Here is a 16,840-nt window from a genome sequence, read left to right as displayed (position 1 = left end):
CTCGCAGGGAGCACTTTGCTCCCTCTTTGCCTCTATCCCCTCACCTCCTCCCCAGCCACCTAAATTTTTTTTAAAAAATTGTTTCCTTTTAAGCCCAAGAACTACTAGATGCCTTAAATAAACAGTCTTATCTGGCCCTGACAGTAACCCTAAGAGCTAAGCATTAACACCTCCATTCTGCAGACAAGCCATCTTTAGAGGAGGCTTAGACAACTTAAAAAAAAAAAAAAAGCCTCAGGATAGTTCAGCCAAGTGAAGTGGAGTCACTGGGGCTTGAATCCTCAACAGTCAGGCTTCAAAGTTTGCTATCAGCGTCAGGCTGAGGAACAGAGTCTGGTAAATATGGCACTCAGGGAACCGTGGAGGAAAGTGCCCCAAAACCCTGAGGTTCAGAGACCAGGGCTGGATCTCCCCGGAGGAGATCTGAGTGAGAGGGGAGAGTGCCTGCAAAGATGAGATGGCTGGGGGCTGGCTGGCAGGAAGTGACAGCCTAGTCCTTTGGGGCTCTCATTTGTTAAAGATCATTTCCAAGACTAGTTAGTACCCCTCAGCCTTTGAAAAAGAAAACCACTGCAATTCGGGTTGAAAAATAAAGCATTTATTTAAGAAATTAATTCAAGGGGTAAAGAGAAAAGAATCTTTAATATTTTATTTGTATCTATTTGGAGAATGAAACCAAAGGTCACACGGCAACACGCAAACTCCATAAAGCAACAAAAAAATAAAATACGACTGGACCAGAGGAGCAGGGGGGAGAAGTGTCCGGGCCACCAGTTTTGCTCCTTTTCTGGAGCACACCTGTAAGTGAACTGCCACTGAGAGACACTCACACAAAGGGAATGGAAAGAAGGGGAGTTAAATAAAGAATAGAAGTTAACAATGCTAATAACGACAATAATAATAAAAGGCCAACGAGGTTAGATGTGTTGGAAGGACTTGCATATGATGTGGAGAAGTTACGGTCACTTTGGAGCAGCCGGCTCTACTCTCAGCTGGCAATCTGGCAAAAGCAGCGAGCGGGATCGGGGAGTCCTCAGCAGGTGCGGAACACGACCCACCCCTGCTCTCCAGCGAGCCGCAATTACCTCTCAAATGCCAGCAGGTCCCGAAGGATGACCAGGGCTGGTGTGGTACTACAATCCCAGCGTTTTCAGTCCCCAGACTGGGCTCACCTTTTCTAGAGCTCCACCTACCACAGAGAATAAGAGATGGAAGTCTGAAACTCCCCACACTTTCCCTGAACCTAATATTCATGCTACCTTACGAGAACTTACAGCAAACCAAAGGATAAGAAGGGTAGAATGTAAGCAAGGAAGGGAGCATAAGGCTATCCTTTGGAAACATACGTGTATTTTATATACTCTAATAAATCTCCAGCACATGTTTGTGTCCCATTTCGATATTCTAAACTTTGTATTATTTATCACTTCCTTTCCATCCCTTTACCCTGCGCTTAGTAAAGTGCGCTTTTCCCCTAGCTTCGGGCGGTCGGGCCAATTCACCATTTTCTGCTTCGCAGCTTCTGTCCCCAGGTGGAGCCGTTCAGCGGTCCAGGGCAGATTTCAGCACCACGGACAGCGCACGTTCCTCCTGGCCCACCCTTCTTGAATTTTTTCCGAGTGCCAAAACGTTTTTGGTGGGGTTAGAAAAGAAAGAGAAAAGGAAGACCGGGAGGCCACCTGGCAGGATAAAGGGGAAAGTCTGTGCCTTCGTGGGGGGAGAGCCTAACCTGCCCGGAAGCGCCTTGAAGTTCCCCATGACAGTCCCCACAACCCGGGGGTGGGGGGATGCGCACTAGGCCTCCCAGCTCCCAGCGCCGCTCCCCACCGCAGTCAGTGGACAGCCGAGTATTTCATTCGTTTCTGTTTCTGTCTCTGGTTGCAAAACCAGACCCTCACCACGTTCTTTTTAAGGTCCAGTTTCTCAGCGATGGCCGCGATCTTCTCGGATGAAGGACGTGGCTGGATGGCGAAATAGGCCTCGAGTGAGCGTTTCTCCGGCGCAGCAATGGACGTACGTTTGCGCTTCCGCTCGCTGCCGTTGAAGAGCTCAGGCTTGCTGTTCTTCTCACGATAGGCAGCCTCAGCCTCCTCCAGCCAAGCCTGGAGCACCGGCTTGAGCGCGATCATGTTGTTGTGAGAGAGAGTAAGAGACTCGAACCTACAGATGGTGCTCTGACTGAGCGAGCCCACGCCAGGGATCTTGAGATTGGCTAGAGCTGCACCCACGTCCGCCTGGGTCACCCCCAGCTTGATGCGCCGCTGCTTGAAGCGCTCGGCGAAGGCCTCTAGCTCGCGCGGGTCTGACTCCACGTCGCTGAGGCACGCGGGCATGGCGCTGTGCGGAGCCACGGCATGCGGGTGACTCATGCCCATGGCCTGGTGCAGGTGGCCCATGGCGCCCAGGTGGTGTGGATGGATCTGTGCGGGCATCACGGAGTGCTCCGGGGCGCCCAGGCCGCTCACGCTCAGCGTGGGCGAGATGTGCTCCAGCAGGTCGCCTTCGAGGCCCTGGTGCACGGCGTGGTGCGGGTGCGAGGTGAGCGCGGCCGGGTGGGAGATAGGCACGGTGGACGAAGTGGACGTGCAGGGCACGCTGCTCATGGTATGGTAGGTGGCGTCGGGCTTGAACGGATGGTTCTTGCCGTGGGAGACGATATCCACCGCCGCCAGAGCTTCGGCGCGTGCCAGCAGGCTCTCATCAAAGCTTCCAAATATATTACCCTGCAGCTGCAAGCGAGAAGGCGCACAGCACGGTCAGTGGGGAATACTGTCAACTCAGGATTAAAACACATTTTCAAGCAACGGAGATGCCTCTCCTCAAAGCCCAGGTCATAAAAATTAATACGGAGGCAGCAGCTCTGCTGGAACAGACGTGTGGATCAGAGACATGAATGAGAGCGCGCGCCTGGAGAGAGCACGGGGGAGACCAGGAGAGGGGTTCAGACAGCGGCGATTGTTCTGGGCGGCATGAAAAAAACATGAAGCTAGTGCCTGTCAAAAAATGTGCCTTAGAGCGGTAATTATGCTCCACTACGTACCTGCGGGGCTGGGAGACAGACTCGGCGCATGGCCTCGGAGCCGGAGTGCAGGCTGGAGAATTTGGGTTCTTGCAGCACCGGGTGCATGCCGAAAGGCTGCTTGGCGTTCATGGCCATCATCTTCGCGCGCCTGGCAGGGTGGCAGCGGGGGACATGGAATCAGGGTTGTCTCGCTAGCTTGCTGCGCTCCAAGTGAGCGCCGCTCAGCGCCCGCGCTCCCCTCGCGCTCTCGCTTGCTGCCTCCCCTCTCCCCCACCTGCTTCTTCACTCGTCTTACAAGTAGCCTGCCAGGAAGGGCCCGGGCGCGCGCAGGCGTGCTCACGCGCTCGGGGCTCGCAGGGGCGGCCCGGGAGGCGAGGCGAGACAGCAGCTCGCCGCGCGCCTTTCTGCGCCCGCGGCGGCCGCCCCCTCCTCGACATTTATACCCGGGCCCGGCCTGGCCTCTTCCAGTCCGCCCCGCCCCGCCTGGCTCCACTCCTCCAGACCTTCAGGGTTCTTTCTTCTTCGTAGACTTTTTTTCCTCCTGAAATCCCAAACCTCCTGCCCTGTCCCAACTCGAACTGAAGGGATCGAAAGGTAGCCTTGTACTGAGCCCAAGCAGGAACTTGACTCTACTGTAAATCCCCTCCCCCCCCACACACACACTCTCTCTCTCTCTCTCTCTCTGGCCCCTTCGGCCGGCTGCCGCCAAATTGTCCATTTCCAGGGAGCTGCTGGCCCCACGCCTGAGCCGTCCACCAGAGTCTGGCCCCATAGTGCAGCGAGCAGGCGCCTCCAAACGCCCAGACGGGCCCCAGGGAGGGTGAGGGGCTGCCAGAATGAGCCCCTGATGACGCCCTCCTAGCCCAACCTCCCGCCAGGATGGGAGAAGGGGCATTAACTGCCTTCCCGGTCCAGGAGTGGCTTCCTCCCCACGCTCGCCTTTCTTGCTTTCATCTGAGAAACACCACAGGTCCACTCTCCCTTTCTCAACCTTCCAGTCTAAGTGAGCTTACTGAGTAGTTTAGATTAGTTTGTGACAGTTCAGGATGGAGCCTTGGATCTGGAGAGTCAGTCGGTGCACTTCAGCTGGGCAGCCTCACTCTGCATAAACATACCTACCATCCATGCGCTCCTAAGAAGTGCTAGACAGTTAGGCAACTAGCTCATGGGACCCTCACACCTGACCCGTGGAGTATGCGCTGTTACCCAGTTTTACAGATGAGGACAAGGGTCGGAGGGGTTATGTGACAGCTCAAGGCCACATAGGAGTTTGGGAGCAGAGCCATTCACTCCTTGCTCCAGTTGTCCATCTCACAGATAGTTGCTCATGGCTCTAAGCCAGGCTCCATGTCTGACTTCCAGGGCTCTTACCCGCTTAGCCTCCTGGTCTTCCTTCCCGAACTTTCCGAACTTGAGAGCCCGGGCTGAGTACTCCTATTCCTTACCCTTTTTTTCCCTCTTCTTCCCTCTTCTTTCCTCTCCTTCCCCCCACTCCTCCCCCCCACAACCCCCACACTAGTAAACATGGTGAATAATGAATGGGGAATCCTGGGATCGCAGCTACACTGCATTAACTCGGTTGGGAGAAAAAACCCATGGGCCCAGCTGTGCTCTCCATGCCACCGCCTTGGGGGCAGAGGTCTTAGGGATTTAGCAATGTCGCCAAGCCTTCCAGGTCAAGCGTGGGGGAGGGTGCTGAGGGATGCCCTTGGATTTCCCAGAATCTTCATGCAATGAAAGGCCAAGGTGGTGGGAAGGACCACCCTTGGCCTAAGAGGAAGCCCCAAGTAGACCCAGGCTTCCTGCTTACCTCACGGCCCTCCACTCACCTCTCTTTCAGTCTGAGCCTGGCCCTGCACTTGATCCCGCTCTGAGACTGGGGAAAAGGACTCAGTTCAGGTGCGGAGGCCAAGCGCAGCTCTTTCATTAAACCTCTCCGAGCCTTACCAACCGTGAGACCCTGTCATCACCTTAACCATGAGACGATCTCACCGTATCTGTATAGCAGTATTCTCATCTGTAAAGCAGGGGTAATAGTTTCTTTCCCACTGATTGCTGTGAGGAGCGTCCTGAGATAAGCACTTGGCACAGTGCCTGGCACATTGAAATCACAGAATAAATGTTCTTCTCTTCTTCCTCATCTTAAAAAAAAAGTGTTTAGGAGTGGGAATGGCCTGAGCCATCTCCCTGGAAAATAGTTTGTCTGCAGGTGCACAACCATGGTTTCTTCATCTCCGTTCATCCAACACTTGTTTTGTGTCAGATTTCATATGGAAGGCTAGGACACAGACGTGAACCGTATTGCATCACTACCTTCAAGGAGCCACCAATCTAAAACCCACAGCAGAAGATTGACTGTAAACTTGGCAATGCAGTGCAGAAAATACAGATTCATGAACAAGGCACAGAGCAAGGGTGGTGGGATTCCTGAAATGCAGAATATACATCAGAATGTGGGCTTCAGGAAGGTTGTGTTTTGGTCTGCATTCTGACACTTAGTCAGAATGCTGGCTGGGTTCCTCTTTACCTACAAGAAGTTTAACCATCTGGACAAGATGATTGCTAAGTACTTCCAGCTTTAACAAATGACTTCCATTCTGGTTAATTTGAATGAAACACATTTTCAGCAAATCAGAAACTTTTCTCCAGGGAGCCTCAACTCCCCCTGAAGCTAAATGTAAGCATTGCTTTGTCACTCACCAGCATTTAGTACCGCTCAGTCTTGTTTTCTGCTCAACACTAGAACCCCAAAGGGAAAGCAGAAATGGGAAGTGGGGATACTGGAACTGCATCTTGCTGGGCCTCAGGATGCCCTGAGACCCACACTCACTCCATAATATCCTGGTTGTCTGTAAAGCCAAACCCCCAGAAACTGGGAGACAAAGGCTCAGCAACATCCATCTTCTTTCCTGCTCTGTCCCCTTAGGGGCCTGGGAGATATTGGCCAGGGTTAAGGTCATGCCAGGGTCAGATAGTAGAAAACCAACTGGCCCTCTTAAGCCTCTAAAGTCAACCTTCCCCTCACCAGCTCCTACTCTAGCATCCCCAGGTATGAGGATCACAAATTTTAGAAAACATTTATGCCTGGTCCCCTATGTACCCTGAGTTTTTCCCATCCACTCCTCTAAGAAGGTCTAGTAGCAGCTCTAGGCAGCACCAGTAGGATGACATCCATCCTTAAGGACCAATGTTTTTGAGAAGGCTCTGGAAATAACAGATTGGAAAAGACAAGAGGGGAAAGACCACACAGAAAGCAACTGAGGAGGAGAGTCTTAGAAAACAGTTGATAACAGCTTGTATTCTTTCCAGGATTTGCAAACTTAAATCCTGTCCAGGGGCAAATCTAGTAAAATAAGTTAGAAACGCCAGCTGGTGAACAAAAGGAAGATTGGAATGATGATAAACTGGAGAGTACAAGCCTCCTCCCATGATATTAAATTACAATTTAAACATACACACACATACACACCAGTGGGACAAACAAAATCTGAGTGTCCAATCAGAACCACAGAGCTTTTGTGCAAGTGACACAAACAGGCTCATCTTCATCATTCTGCAAGCATTTTCAAAATGCAGCTGGGTCTTGTGGTAGCTCCTGCATTTATAAAGGAAACTACTTCAAGATCTCAGTCTGTCAGGGACAGGGACACAGAACTGCAGCATAGAATGCTAAGCTAAGTGCTCCATCCTTTAGAAGGACTAAACTTGTAGAGATGCAAAGGCTGAGGGGTAGAGGCAGAGGCATTTGGGGGCCAATGGATCTCAGCTTTTTAACATGAGTAGGAATCATCCACAGCCTCTTAAAATACAACACCCCAGGCCTATATGCAAAGATCTTGACTACCAAAACTTGCTCTGGATGTTTGTCTTCTGTCTCATTATCATTATTATTGTTACCATTATTTTTTAAAACTCTGTCCTAATTATGTAAGTTTCACAGAGACTCGGAGTTTTCCTTTGAGTGCCCAGCATTTTTGCATCTTCCTTTATTATCTCTTACTAAGGACATGGTATTAAAAAAAGAAGAAGAAAGAACATGATATTTTGTGGTCTCTACTCCTTAAAGAACTCTGAGACTTTTTTTGAGGGTGAATCTTCAGTCTCCAGTGCTCATGTCTGCAGACCAGACACCATATAGGAGCTTAGTATACTTTGTGTTGCATGCATTCATGAACAACGTCCTCCGTAAGACTCTTGCTTCTGATGGTGGTGACAACAACAAGAGCCATTTATGGAGTAGTTCTTGTGTACAGCACTCTGAGCCAAGTGCTTTAAAAATACTATGCACTCCATCTCCACATCAAGGCTATGATGTTGATATTATTATCTTCACTTTACAGATGAGGAAATTGAGGCAAAGAAAGATTAAGGAGATTGCCCAAGGCCACACAGTGGTGAGAGGAGGATGGAAACCCAGATTCATCTGGCTCTTGACCTCATACTCTTAACTAACATCCTGGCATCCTGGGCAGGCACCGGTTACCTGCCACCCAAGCCCACGGGCTGAGGGAATGGGGTGAGCAGGTTTTACTTCTCACTTCTAGAGGCTCAGAGACTGGCCAGGTTCCAATTCTGCTTCCGCACAGGCAGCACTTGGAGAACCCAGGACTCCCCTCAACCACCTTCGTTCCTCTCAAGCCCCACCTAGGAGAGTTGGGGAGGAGGCAGGGAGGGTGGAATGGGAGATGGCTCCGATAGGGAAGCCCGAACTCAAGATGCCATAGTGTGGGAGGCAGCTGGCGGGGCTGCCTGGCCAGGCGTCCCCAGCCACCCGCCTCACCTCCCTCTTCCTTTCTCTCTTCTCCTTTCACAAACTTCTCACATGTACTCGCCGCCTGCGCAGCTGCTGCGGACTCGCCTGTCGGCCGCTGCCTGGCATTGTCTGCGAGGGCTCTGATGATCCGAGACGCCCAGAGGGACTCTGGGGCCGAGGCTGAAGGCCGAGCACCCCTGAGGAGTCGGCACGCGCCGGGGGCCCCGCCGTGAATAGAGCGCTGGAACTCCTGCGGTGGGACGGGGGCAGGCGCTTGCCCCCTCCTGGCCTCAGTTTCCCCTTTTGAAGACTGGGCGGACCGCACCAAGGGATCTCTGAGAGTTACGTTCTTTCACTGAACATGTATTTATAGAGCACCTACTATCATATTGGACAGTCACCTGACAGGAGATAGAAATTTAGCTCCAGACACGACAGCCCACCACCCTCAAGAAGCTGAGGCTTCTGCAGATGGTAAGGAATAAGAAAGATAGCCACAAATAGTGATCATTGCTACCAAGAAAATGAATCAGTGATGGAATAGAGACTATATGGGCAGAAAAGGAAGAAGTGACCTTTCAGCCAAGGCCTGGAGGATAAAATGGAAGACAAAAGGGACAGCAAGGGCAAATAACCTGTGGTGGGAGCACACTTGGGGGTCCAAGCAAGAGCTAGTAAGAGAAGACTTGGGTGGCTGGAGCCTGGTGAGCAAAGTGGGGTTGGTGGAGATGAGGCTGCCAAGGAGCTACATCCTGCAGAAAGGTAGGATCATCTCGACAAGAGTGGGGAGGCCTCAGCTGGATTTAAGCAGGAACATGATGGAGTCTGAGGTCTACTTTCACAGGAGCTTTCTGGTAGATGTGCAGAAATTGGGTCACAGAGGTCCAAAGTGGAAGAGAGGGGTTCCTAAGTATGCTGGGTCTAGTCCTCTGCTTCATGGAGGATCAGGGTCAATAGTTTAGATCCAAGGGGCTGGGCGTGGTGGCTCACACCTGTAGTCCTAGCACTCTGAGAGGCCGAGGCCGGTAGATTGCTTGAGCTCACGAGTTCGAGACCAGCCTGAGCAAAAGCAAGACCCCATCTCTACTAAAATAGAAAAACTGAGTCAAGAGGATCGCTTGAGCCCGAGTTGCAGGTTGCTGTGAGCTATGATGCCATGACACTCTACCCAGGGCAACAGCTTGAGACTCTGTCTCAAAAAAAAAGAAAAAACAGTTTGGCTCCAAGGTGTCATTGCCCAGGAGACTCTAACAACATCCCACATTGAGTTATTGGCTTTTTGAACTCCCCATTCTACCGATAGGTCCTATTGTACCTTCATCTTTGAGCTCTAGACTTGAAAACATGTCATCAGCATCATCACTAGATCTGTGCTATCTGACCTCAATTATCACAAAATTCTCTCCCAGGCAAATGAGGACTGGTTGTGCCTTCGTCTTCTCCAGTTCATAGGCATCCGAGAGTTCAAAGTCATGAGGTCAGTCCCCATGCAAACTAATTGGTATCCATCTCTTCCATGGCCAAAGATTTGGGCTATTTCTCTTACTGAGCCAGCTTGGATGTGAAGAGGCAACGAGGGGTGGTGGATGGAGCATAGGAGCTCTGGATCCAAGTATGGACATGCGGCTAACTTGCTGTGTGACCCTAGACAAGTCACTCACGGGCTCATCACTACAAGAATACTAGGGAGATGGGCTCCCCAGACCCTTTTAATGGAGATATGTCAGGGCTCTAAGTGTGGATCTGGGGGAAAGGATGGAGGCCAAATCTATCACCATAAATGCAAATCAAGCTCTGATGGTTCAACAAAGTTCTCTGCAAGCAGAACTCTGTTGTACTGTGGATTCATCAAAAACTTACTGAGCACCTCCTCCATGCCCACCAGCACATGCTAGGTCTGGCCATCCAGTGCTGAACAAGGTCCACATGATTTCTGGTTCAAGAAATCTGGAGTCTACTGTTGTCTTATTCAGCCTTCATAATAACTCCCTGGAAGGGGGCATTAGCCCCTCACCCTTTCTCTATAGATACAAAATCTGAAGCTCAGTGAGGTGAAGTGACGTGTCTACCAGCACACAGCTCCTTGCTTCTTGTGTTTATTTAGGCTCTGTGCGTTATGTCAGTTAATCCTCATGACACCATATCTATCAAAGAACTGAGGCTCAGAGAAGTTAAGTATATTCCTCAAAGTCACACAGGCATGAGTGGCAGAGATAGGATTTGAGCTCAGGTCTGCTGCCCACAGGCTTACCCCACCACTAACTAGGCAGCCTCCCAGAAAAGAAGGTAAAACTTCCCATCACTTGTTTACTTCCCCCTAGGCCCTGGACTCAGAAAGGAAAAGCAGAGCCATTAACCAGCCTCTGTAAAAATTTTTAAAAGAAGAAGAAAAAGAAAGATAGAAAAGAAAAGGAAAGAGAGGAAACAAGCGAAGGCTTTGCTCCCATCAGGGGGGAAATCGGCGTCTTGTCGCCTAGCTCCATGCCCTGATTTATGATAAAAAATTTAGAGGAAATCATTTATATTTTAAAGGATCTAAATAGCTGCATGAAAGTTTTATCTAAAGTGCCACTGTATTTATAGGCAGTTCTTCCATGCTGGAGGTAATTAATAGATGTATAAATCGCAGGGCTCCAGGCTCTCCTGCCTGCCTGGCTGGATGGTGGTGTGGGCCTTGGCACTTGGGGATGGCCCAGGAAGGGGAAGACAGCAGCAAAGAGATCTGCACCACAGCTCACCCACACAACCCCTCCTTCCCGGGTTTGGGAAGTCTTTGCTAGCGGTCCTAGGGTTTATTCACATTAGACTGGAGGACAAAATACATCTCCATTTCCCCACTGCTCAACTTCTAGTCTCTTTCAAGAGTTATCAAAAGATAGTCCAAAAGGCCAGCCCCCCTTCTTCTGCCCCAGCCCTCTTCCAGTGCCAGGGAATTTAGTGCGTCACACTGGCTATCAGCTTTATAATTCCGGAAGTCCTCTTAAATGAAATCCTGGGCTCCCTCCACCCCCTACCCCAACTTTAGCCAGAGGCTCATTTCTCTCTCTGCGCCCCCAGTTCAAGATGCCAGGAGCTTGTTTTGGAAAAGGGAGCCCAATGTGGGAGGCTGACAGTTCTCAGCTTACTTTAATTACGGCTGTGAAATATTGATGGTTTTGGCTCTCTGTGTGGCTGCCACACCTTAACGAGCGCAGAGAGAAGCCCAGGGACGAACAAGTTAAGGAAGGCCAGATGGTTTCCCTTCAGAAAAGCCATATAGACTGACGGAGGTGTCACTGCCCGAGATCTTCACGGAGCCCTAAATAATTAATGGGTCTCCTGAATTTGTAAAGGAAAAAAAATACATAAAATTGGAACTAGCAGTGATGACTCATTTGTGGTTGAACCTTTGGGAATGGTGGGAGGGTGTGTTCATCTCGAGAGCTAGGGGTGGAGAAGCTAGGGGACAGAGAGCAGCCATGCTGAGTCTCCTCCTTGACTGGGTTCCTTCCAGGAGGCCACGTTGAGCAGCTTTTTCAGTCAGGATGTGGAGCAGGTAGAACCTCCTCCATCTAAACACACTCCTCTCTCTTGCCTGGGGGACCAAGAGCAGGCATTCCTCACTGAAGAGAAACTAAACAGCTTTCTATTTTCCGGCTCTTTTATTTCCCATCCCGTGGGAGTTTAAAAGGGATGTTTTTTGTTTTTGTTTCTCTGTTTGAGACAGAGTCTCACTTTGTCACCCTCGGTAGAATATCCTGGCATCATAGCTCACAGTAACCTCAAACTCCTGGGCTTAAGCGATTCTCTTGTCTCAGCCTCCCAAGTAGCTGGGACTACAGGCGCCGACCACAACACCTGGCTACTTTTAAAGTGGGGTGGGGAGATGGGGGGTGGAGTGGTGCGAGGATATCACTCTGGCACAGGCTGGTCTCGAACCCGTGAGCTCAGACAATCCACCAACGTCGGCCTCCCAAGTGCTGGGATTACAGGCATGAGCCACCATCCCCGGCCCTAAAATGGGAGTTTTTAAAAAACTTACACCATGACATCCTTATTCCACCATTATCTGTGGGCTTGTTTGGTGCTCTCTCCTCCATAACTTGTCCCGTGGTCCTAAAGACAGCACTAATGAAGTTGCCAGTCTGGGAAATGGAGATATTTTTACTTAGTGAATTGACTCCAGGGAGCTGGAGAGGGAATATTGTTGGGAATGGTAGTGATGGTGGTAGAGACCTCACCTTCCAAGACCTATATGTCTTCTGTCTGTTCTAACACGTTTGGGTTGAACTGGTAGAAAAGATTATGTCAGCTTTTGACATGATTTTTGACCTTGCCACTGACATATTTTAATACTTTACCCGAGAAGGTTTTGCAAATAGTATCTTCCCTTTACTTTTCATCACTTTACAAACAAAACAAAATATATTATAAGGAAATGCTATCCCATTTTATTTCTTCTTATATAAATGTACCTAGAGTTTATTATATTTCTCAAACTTTATTTTTAATCTGACAAACAAGACAATGATGGTCCAGCCCAATTATTGGGTTCAGCATCAAAGTTCTAGTAGACTATAAATATGAAAAACCTAGTATCTCTTCTCTACTGCTGTTTCAGACTTTTTTTTTTCCTTCTGTGAGAATGGCAGTTCATCCATTTCCTCTGCTCTTGTATCTACCAGAGCAGTATAGAAAATTGTGCATCTACCTGCAACTGAATCTTTTAAAATTCAAAACCAGGTCTGGTGGCAAATAGAAGGATCTGGAAATGATGCCATTCCAGGGGCTGTAAACTTCACAATATGGCAGATGGGCACTCTGTTTCATTTTGTTTCACATTTATAACCTCCTTTTTCTCTGAAGAGCACATTACACATAACCGGCCAGTTTCATTGCAGAAGGAAATGACTGCATCATTTGTGAATAAGTGGTAAGTCTTCCTGATCAGGGAGATCTTGACAACTACTACGAGTGGGGAGTGGCTCTCTGGTGGAAAGTGGCCAAAGGGCTTAAGAGAGTCAGGGAAGCCTTCTCTGAGTTGCTAAGACCTGAATGGGGAGAAGGAACCAGGCATATGACAATCTCTGGGAGGAGTATTCTAGGCAGAGAGTTAGTGCTGGTCCCCAAGATGGAAATGGACTTGCATGTTCAAAGATCAGGAAGAAGGCTCCTGTGTTAAGCCAATGGAATAAGGGAGGTGAGTTCAGAGAGGTGAAGAGATTAAATAGGAAGAAATAAGCCATAGTGAGTAATTTATGTTTTATTCCAAGTGCAGTGGGAGGTTTGAAGCAAAAGAGTGTTACGTATTTTGATAAAGGTCTCATAAGAGAGGACAAAACTCAGCTTAGAGTCAGACAGGTGGCAGGGAGGTTTTCCATAAAAAGGTGGCATTCTTGCTGTTCCCTCTATCTGAAAGTCTCTTCCCCCAGACAAGCATCTGGCTCACTTTCACTCTTCCCCTGTGTCAGCTCAAATGTCACCGTCCCAGTGAAAACTGTCCTAACCACCATATTCAAAGTTTCAACCATCCTGCCCTTTCCACCCCATTTTCTATGCCCCTCCCCTGTTTTTTTTTTCCAAAGCACCTATCATATCATATGCCTTATGGCTGTATTTTACCTATTTATGATATATTTTCTATTTTCTTAATAGAATGTAAAGCTCAAGGAGACTATGGACTTAATTTTAGTCATTTCTGAATACATAAGGCCACCGATACTGCCCAGGCTCAATAAATATGTGCTGACTAAATGAGTTAACCTGAGACAAAAGATTTTTTTTAAATGTATTAGAGACAGGGTCTTGCTGTGTTGTCCAGGCTGGAGTGCAGAGGCTATCCACAGGTATGATCCCACTACAGATAAGGGTGGGAGTTTTCACTTGCTTCCTTTCCACCTTCCAAAGGTGGGGATTCACCCGCCTGAGGCAACCTAGTCGTCCCCCTGCTCCTTAAGGAGGTCACCATTTGATGCCTCCTGCCTCAGCCTCTTGCGTAGCTGGGATTACAGGTGCACACCACTGTGCCCAGCTTGAGCTGAGTTTTAACAACATTGGATTTTTCATACACAAGGAATGTCACTGTCTGTACCCCTGGCAAGGCTTATTTTTTTTTGAGAAATTTAGCTCCATCCATATTCCCTCACTCAGACACCCTATAACTCACAGGGGAGGCTGCACAGTTTATTTGTGGTCTTGGAAGGTATAAAGGTGAGTAGCCACTGTGCGCCACTCGTGACCCTCTTTCTGTTCCTTAAATATGTAAGCCCACTCCCATCTCAGAGCCTCCATGTGTCTTCTCCTATCTAGAATCTTCTTTTCCCCTTTTCTTCACCTGGCTGGCCCCTCCTGGTCATCCAGTTCTTAGCTCAAATGTCATGTCATCAGAGAGGACTTCCCTGATCTTCCCTGACCACTTACCAAAATTATTTCCATCTGCCCCACCCCCTCACCATTTTCCATCCCATTTTTATTTCTCAACCTGGCACTTATCACTATCTGAAAATAATTGGTCCTTTACTTGTTTATGACCTGTAAGCTCTCAGTAGATTATAAGCTCCATGAAAGCAGACAAGGTTAACCTGGATTGTCACGGTCTTCCAGTGCCTGGCACACAGGAGATGCTCAAAATATGCATTAGGTGAATGAATCAATGAATAAGAGAGTCAGACAAGCTAAGGCTGGGCTGGAGCTGCAAAGTGATTGGCATTGCCCAGGAAATCTATTCCCAGTCGCCTCCTCCCCCTTCAGACCACATTGCCTTCCCGATGTATGTGGGAAAAGATACCTGAAAAGATAAATGAGAGCAGCTGAAACTTTTCTAAGCCCAAACTAAAGGGGAAATGCTGAGCTCTTGTGGAGGAAAGAGGAAGTGTGTCCCAGCTTTGGGAGGATCAGTGCTTCCATTGTTCACCTGAGCCTTTGGGTCAAGAAAGCAGATTTCTGACATCATAAAACTGATTAAGACAAAAAAAAAGTCAACACTGGCTATGACATGACTGTTCCATTGTACACTCTGATCGAGGAAATGTATCTAGGATTACCCAGACAGTCAATTATTCATGAGCTAAACGTCCAGGCATCAATTACCTGGCTTCATGCTCTTATTCATTAAGGAGATTGAACAGCCCGACTTAACAAAGCTGGAGAAAGTTGCTAAGTAACAGAAGTTACCTGACCAGCCACAACACTGCAACCTCCACAATATGAGTCTTTTCATGGCAAGAGAAGGCCCAGGGATCAAGGCCCAGAGAAGGCCCAGGGAGAGATCAAGTGGTGAACCCCACTGGGGCTCATTTCAGCTTTGGCAGAGAGAAGAGGTGGAGGGTGGATGGGCTGCATTTTAGGGAAGGAAGAAGGAATGGGCAGGATACAAGCCAAGGCCCTTTTTCCAAATGAGGTGGAGATTTACCAGGAGGAATAAGACTACATCCCAACACATATTAATTAATATTTTAGTTTAAAGTCAAAGATGCTTATGTAGCATATAATTGAATGAAAGTAGACTACAAGTATAACAAAGATTCCTCTGGGGGATACAAATTGTTGCTTTTTTTTTTTGCAGTTTTAGCCAGGGCCAGGCTTGAACCTACCATCCCCAGTATATGGGGCTGGCACCCTATTCCTTGAGCCACAGGCACCGCCCCAAATTGTTGAATTTTTCTCTTCCGTCATCCATGTGAGAGTGAATCTTAAAATCATCCCAAGGTTAGGGAAATTTAAAAACAGGTTGCAAAAGTTTATATAGAGGACACAGAGCTTTATATAGTCAACATAATGAACTTTTTCTTATAAAAACTTGCTGCATTCTATATAAAATTATAGTCCCCTTCACTACCACCCTCTGTGTCTGTCTGTATTATTTTTATCATCAAAAAAAAAAGACTATGTGGGGCAGCTCCTGTGGCTCAGTGAGTAGGGCACCGGCCCCAGATACCGAGGGTGGCGGGTTCAAACCCGGCCCCGGCCAAACTGCAACAAAAAAAATAGCCGGGCGTTGTGGCGGGCGCCTGTATTCCCAGCTGCTCGGGAGGCTGAGGCAGGAGAATCACGTAGGCCCAAGAGCTGGAGGTTGCTGTGAGCCGTGTGACGCCACGGCCCTCTACCAAGGGCAGTAAAGTGAGACTCTGTCTCTACAAAAAAAAAAAAAAAGACTATGTGTTTTTAGATTTGAGCATATGAATCCTTTTTTATTCTCCCCCCTCTTTTTCTTAAAGGAACTTAATTTAATTAATTAATTAACTTATTTATTTTTGCAGTTTTTGGCCAGGGTTGCATTTTTTTTTTATTTATTTATTGTTAAATCATAGCTGTGTACATTAGTGCAGTCAAGGGGTACAATGTGCCACCCTCGGTATATGAGGCCAGCGCCCTACTCCTTTGAGCCACAGGTGCTGCCCCCCTTTTTTTTTGAGAGAGTCTCACTCTGTCCCCCTAGGGTGTAATGCCATGGTGTTAGCCTAACTCATAGCAACCTCAAACTCCTGAGCCAAGTGATCCTCCTGCCTCAGCCTCCCACAGTACTAGGATTACAGCCATGAGCTACTGTGCTTGGCTGAGCAAATGAATCTTTTTGTTGTTGTTGTTGTTGTTGCAGTTTGGCTGGGGCCGGATTTGAACCCGCAACCCTTAATATATGGGGACAGCACCCTACTCACTGAGCCACAGGCTGGTGCCCTGAGCAAATGAATCTTAAGGAAAAGCATTTGTGTCTTGGACTTCAGCGCATACAGCATTTGACACAAGGTCATCAAAAAATGAAGATACTCACCACACCTGATGTGTTGATACAGTACAGAGAAGGCAAGATCGGCTACATAATTTGCAGCCCCCGCACATAGTGAAAATGTGGATCCCCTGGTTCAAAAGTATTAAGAATTTCCAAATGGTGACAGCAGAGCACTCAAGCAGGTTGTGGGCCCTTGTACACACAGGTCACACCGGCAGCTGGTCTGAGGCTGTAGGTTTAAGAGGCTTCGGGGTATGAGCCCTGGCTTCATCCTTTCTGGCTGTAAGGCCTCAATAAGTCTCTGTGTCCTCATTTGTAAAAGGAAAATAATAACAAGGCTTTGTGGGGATTAAAAGAG

The 16,840-nt window shown here is 48.6% G+C and overlaps 1 protein-coding gene across 1 annotated transcript; it reads right to left on the bottom strand.

Moving 5' to 3' along the window:
* Nucleotides 1–576: 576 nt before the first annotated feature.
* POU4F3 (POU class 4 homeobox 3) lies at nt 577–3,434 on the bottom strand. The gene is made up of 2 exons (XM_053566901.1): nt 3,041–3,434; nt 577–2,729 (listed from the first exon to the last, which is right to left on the bottom strand). Exons 1-2 carry the CDS (start codon nt 3,158–3,160, stop codon nt 1,833–1,835), a joined length of 1,017 nt encoding a protein of 338 aa, XP_053422876.1. The 5' UTR covers nt 3,161–3,434; the 3' UTR covers nt 577–1,832.
* Nucleotides 3,435–16,840: the final 13,406 nt, after the last annotated feature.

This window comes from Nycticebus coucang, chromosome 17, assembly GCF_027406575.1.
Source record: "Nycticebus coucang isolate mNycCou1 chromosome 17, mNycCou1.pri, whole genome shotgun sequence".
In the NCBI taxonomy this organism is placed as follows: Eukaryota; Metazoa; Chordata; class Mammalia; order Primates; family Lorisidae; genus Nycticebus; species Nycticebus coucang.
Note: the sequence above shows the minus strand (reverse complement) of the source record. Positions and strands in the feature narration are given on the sequence as shown.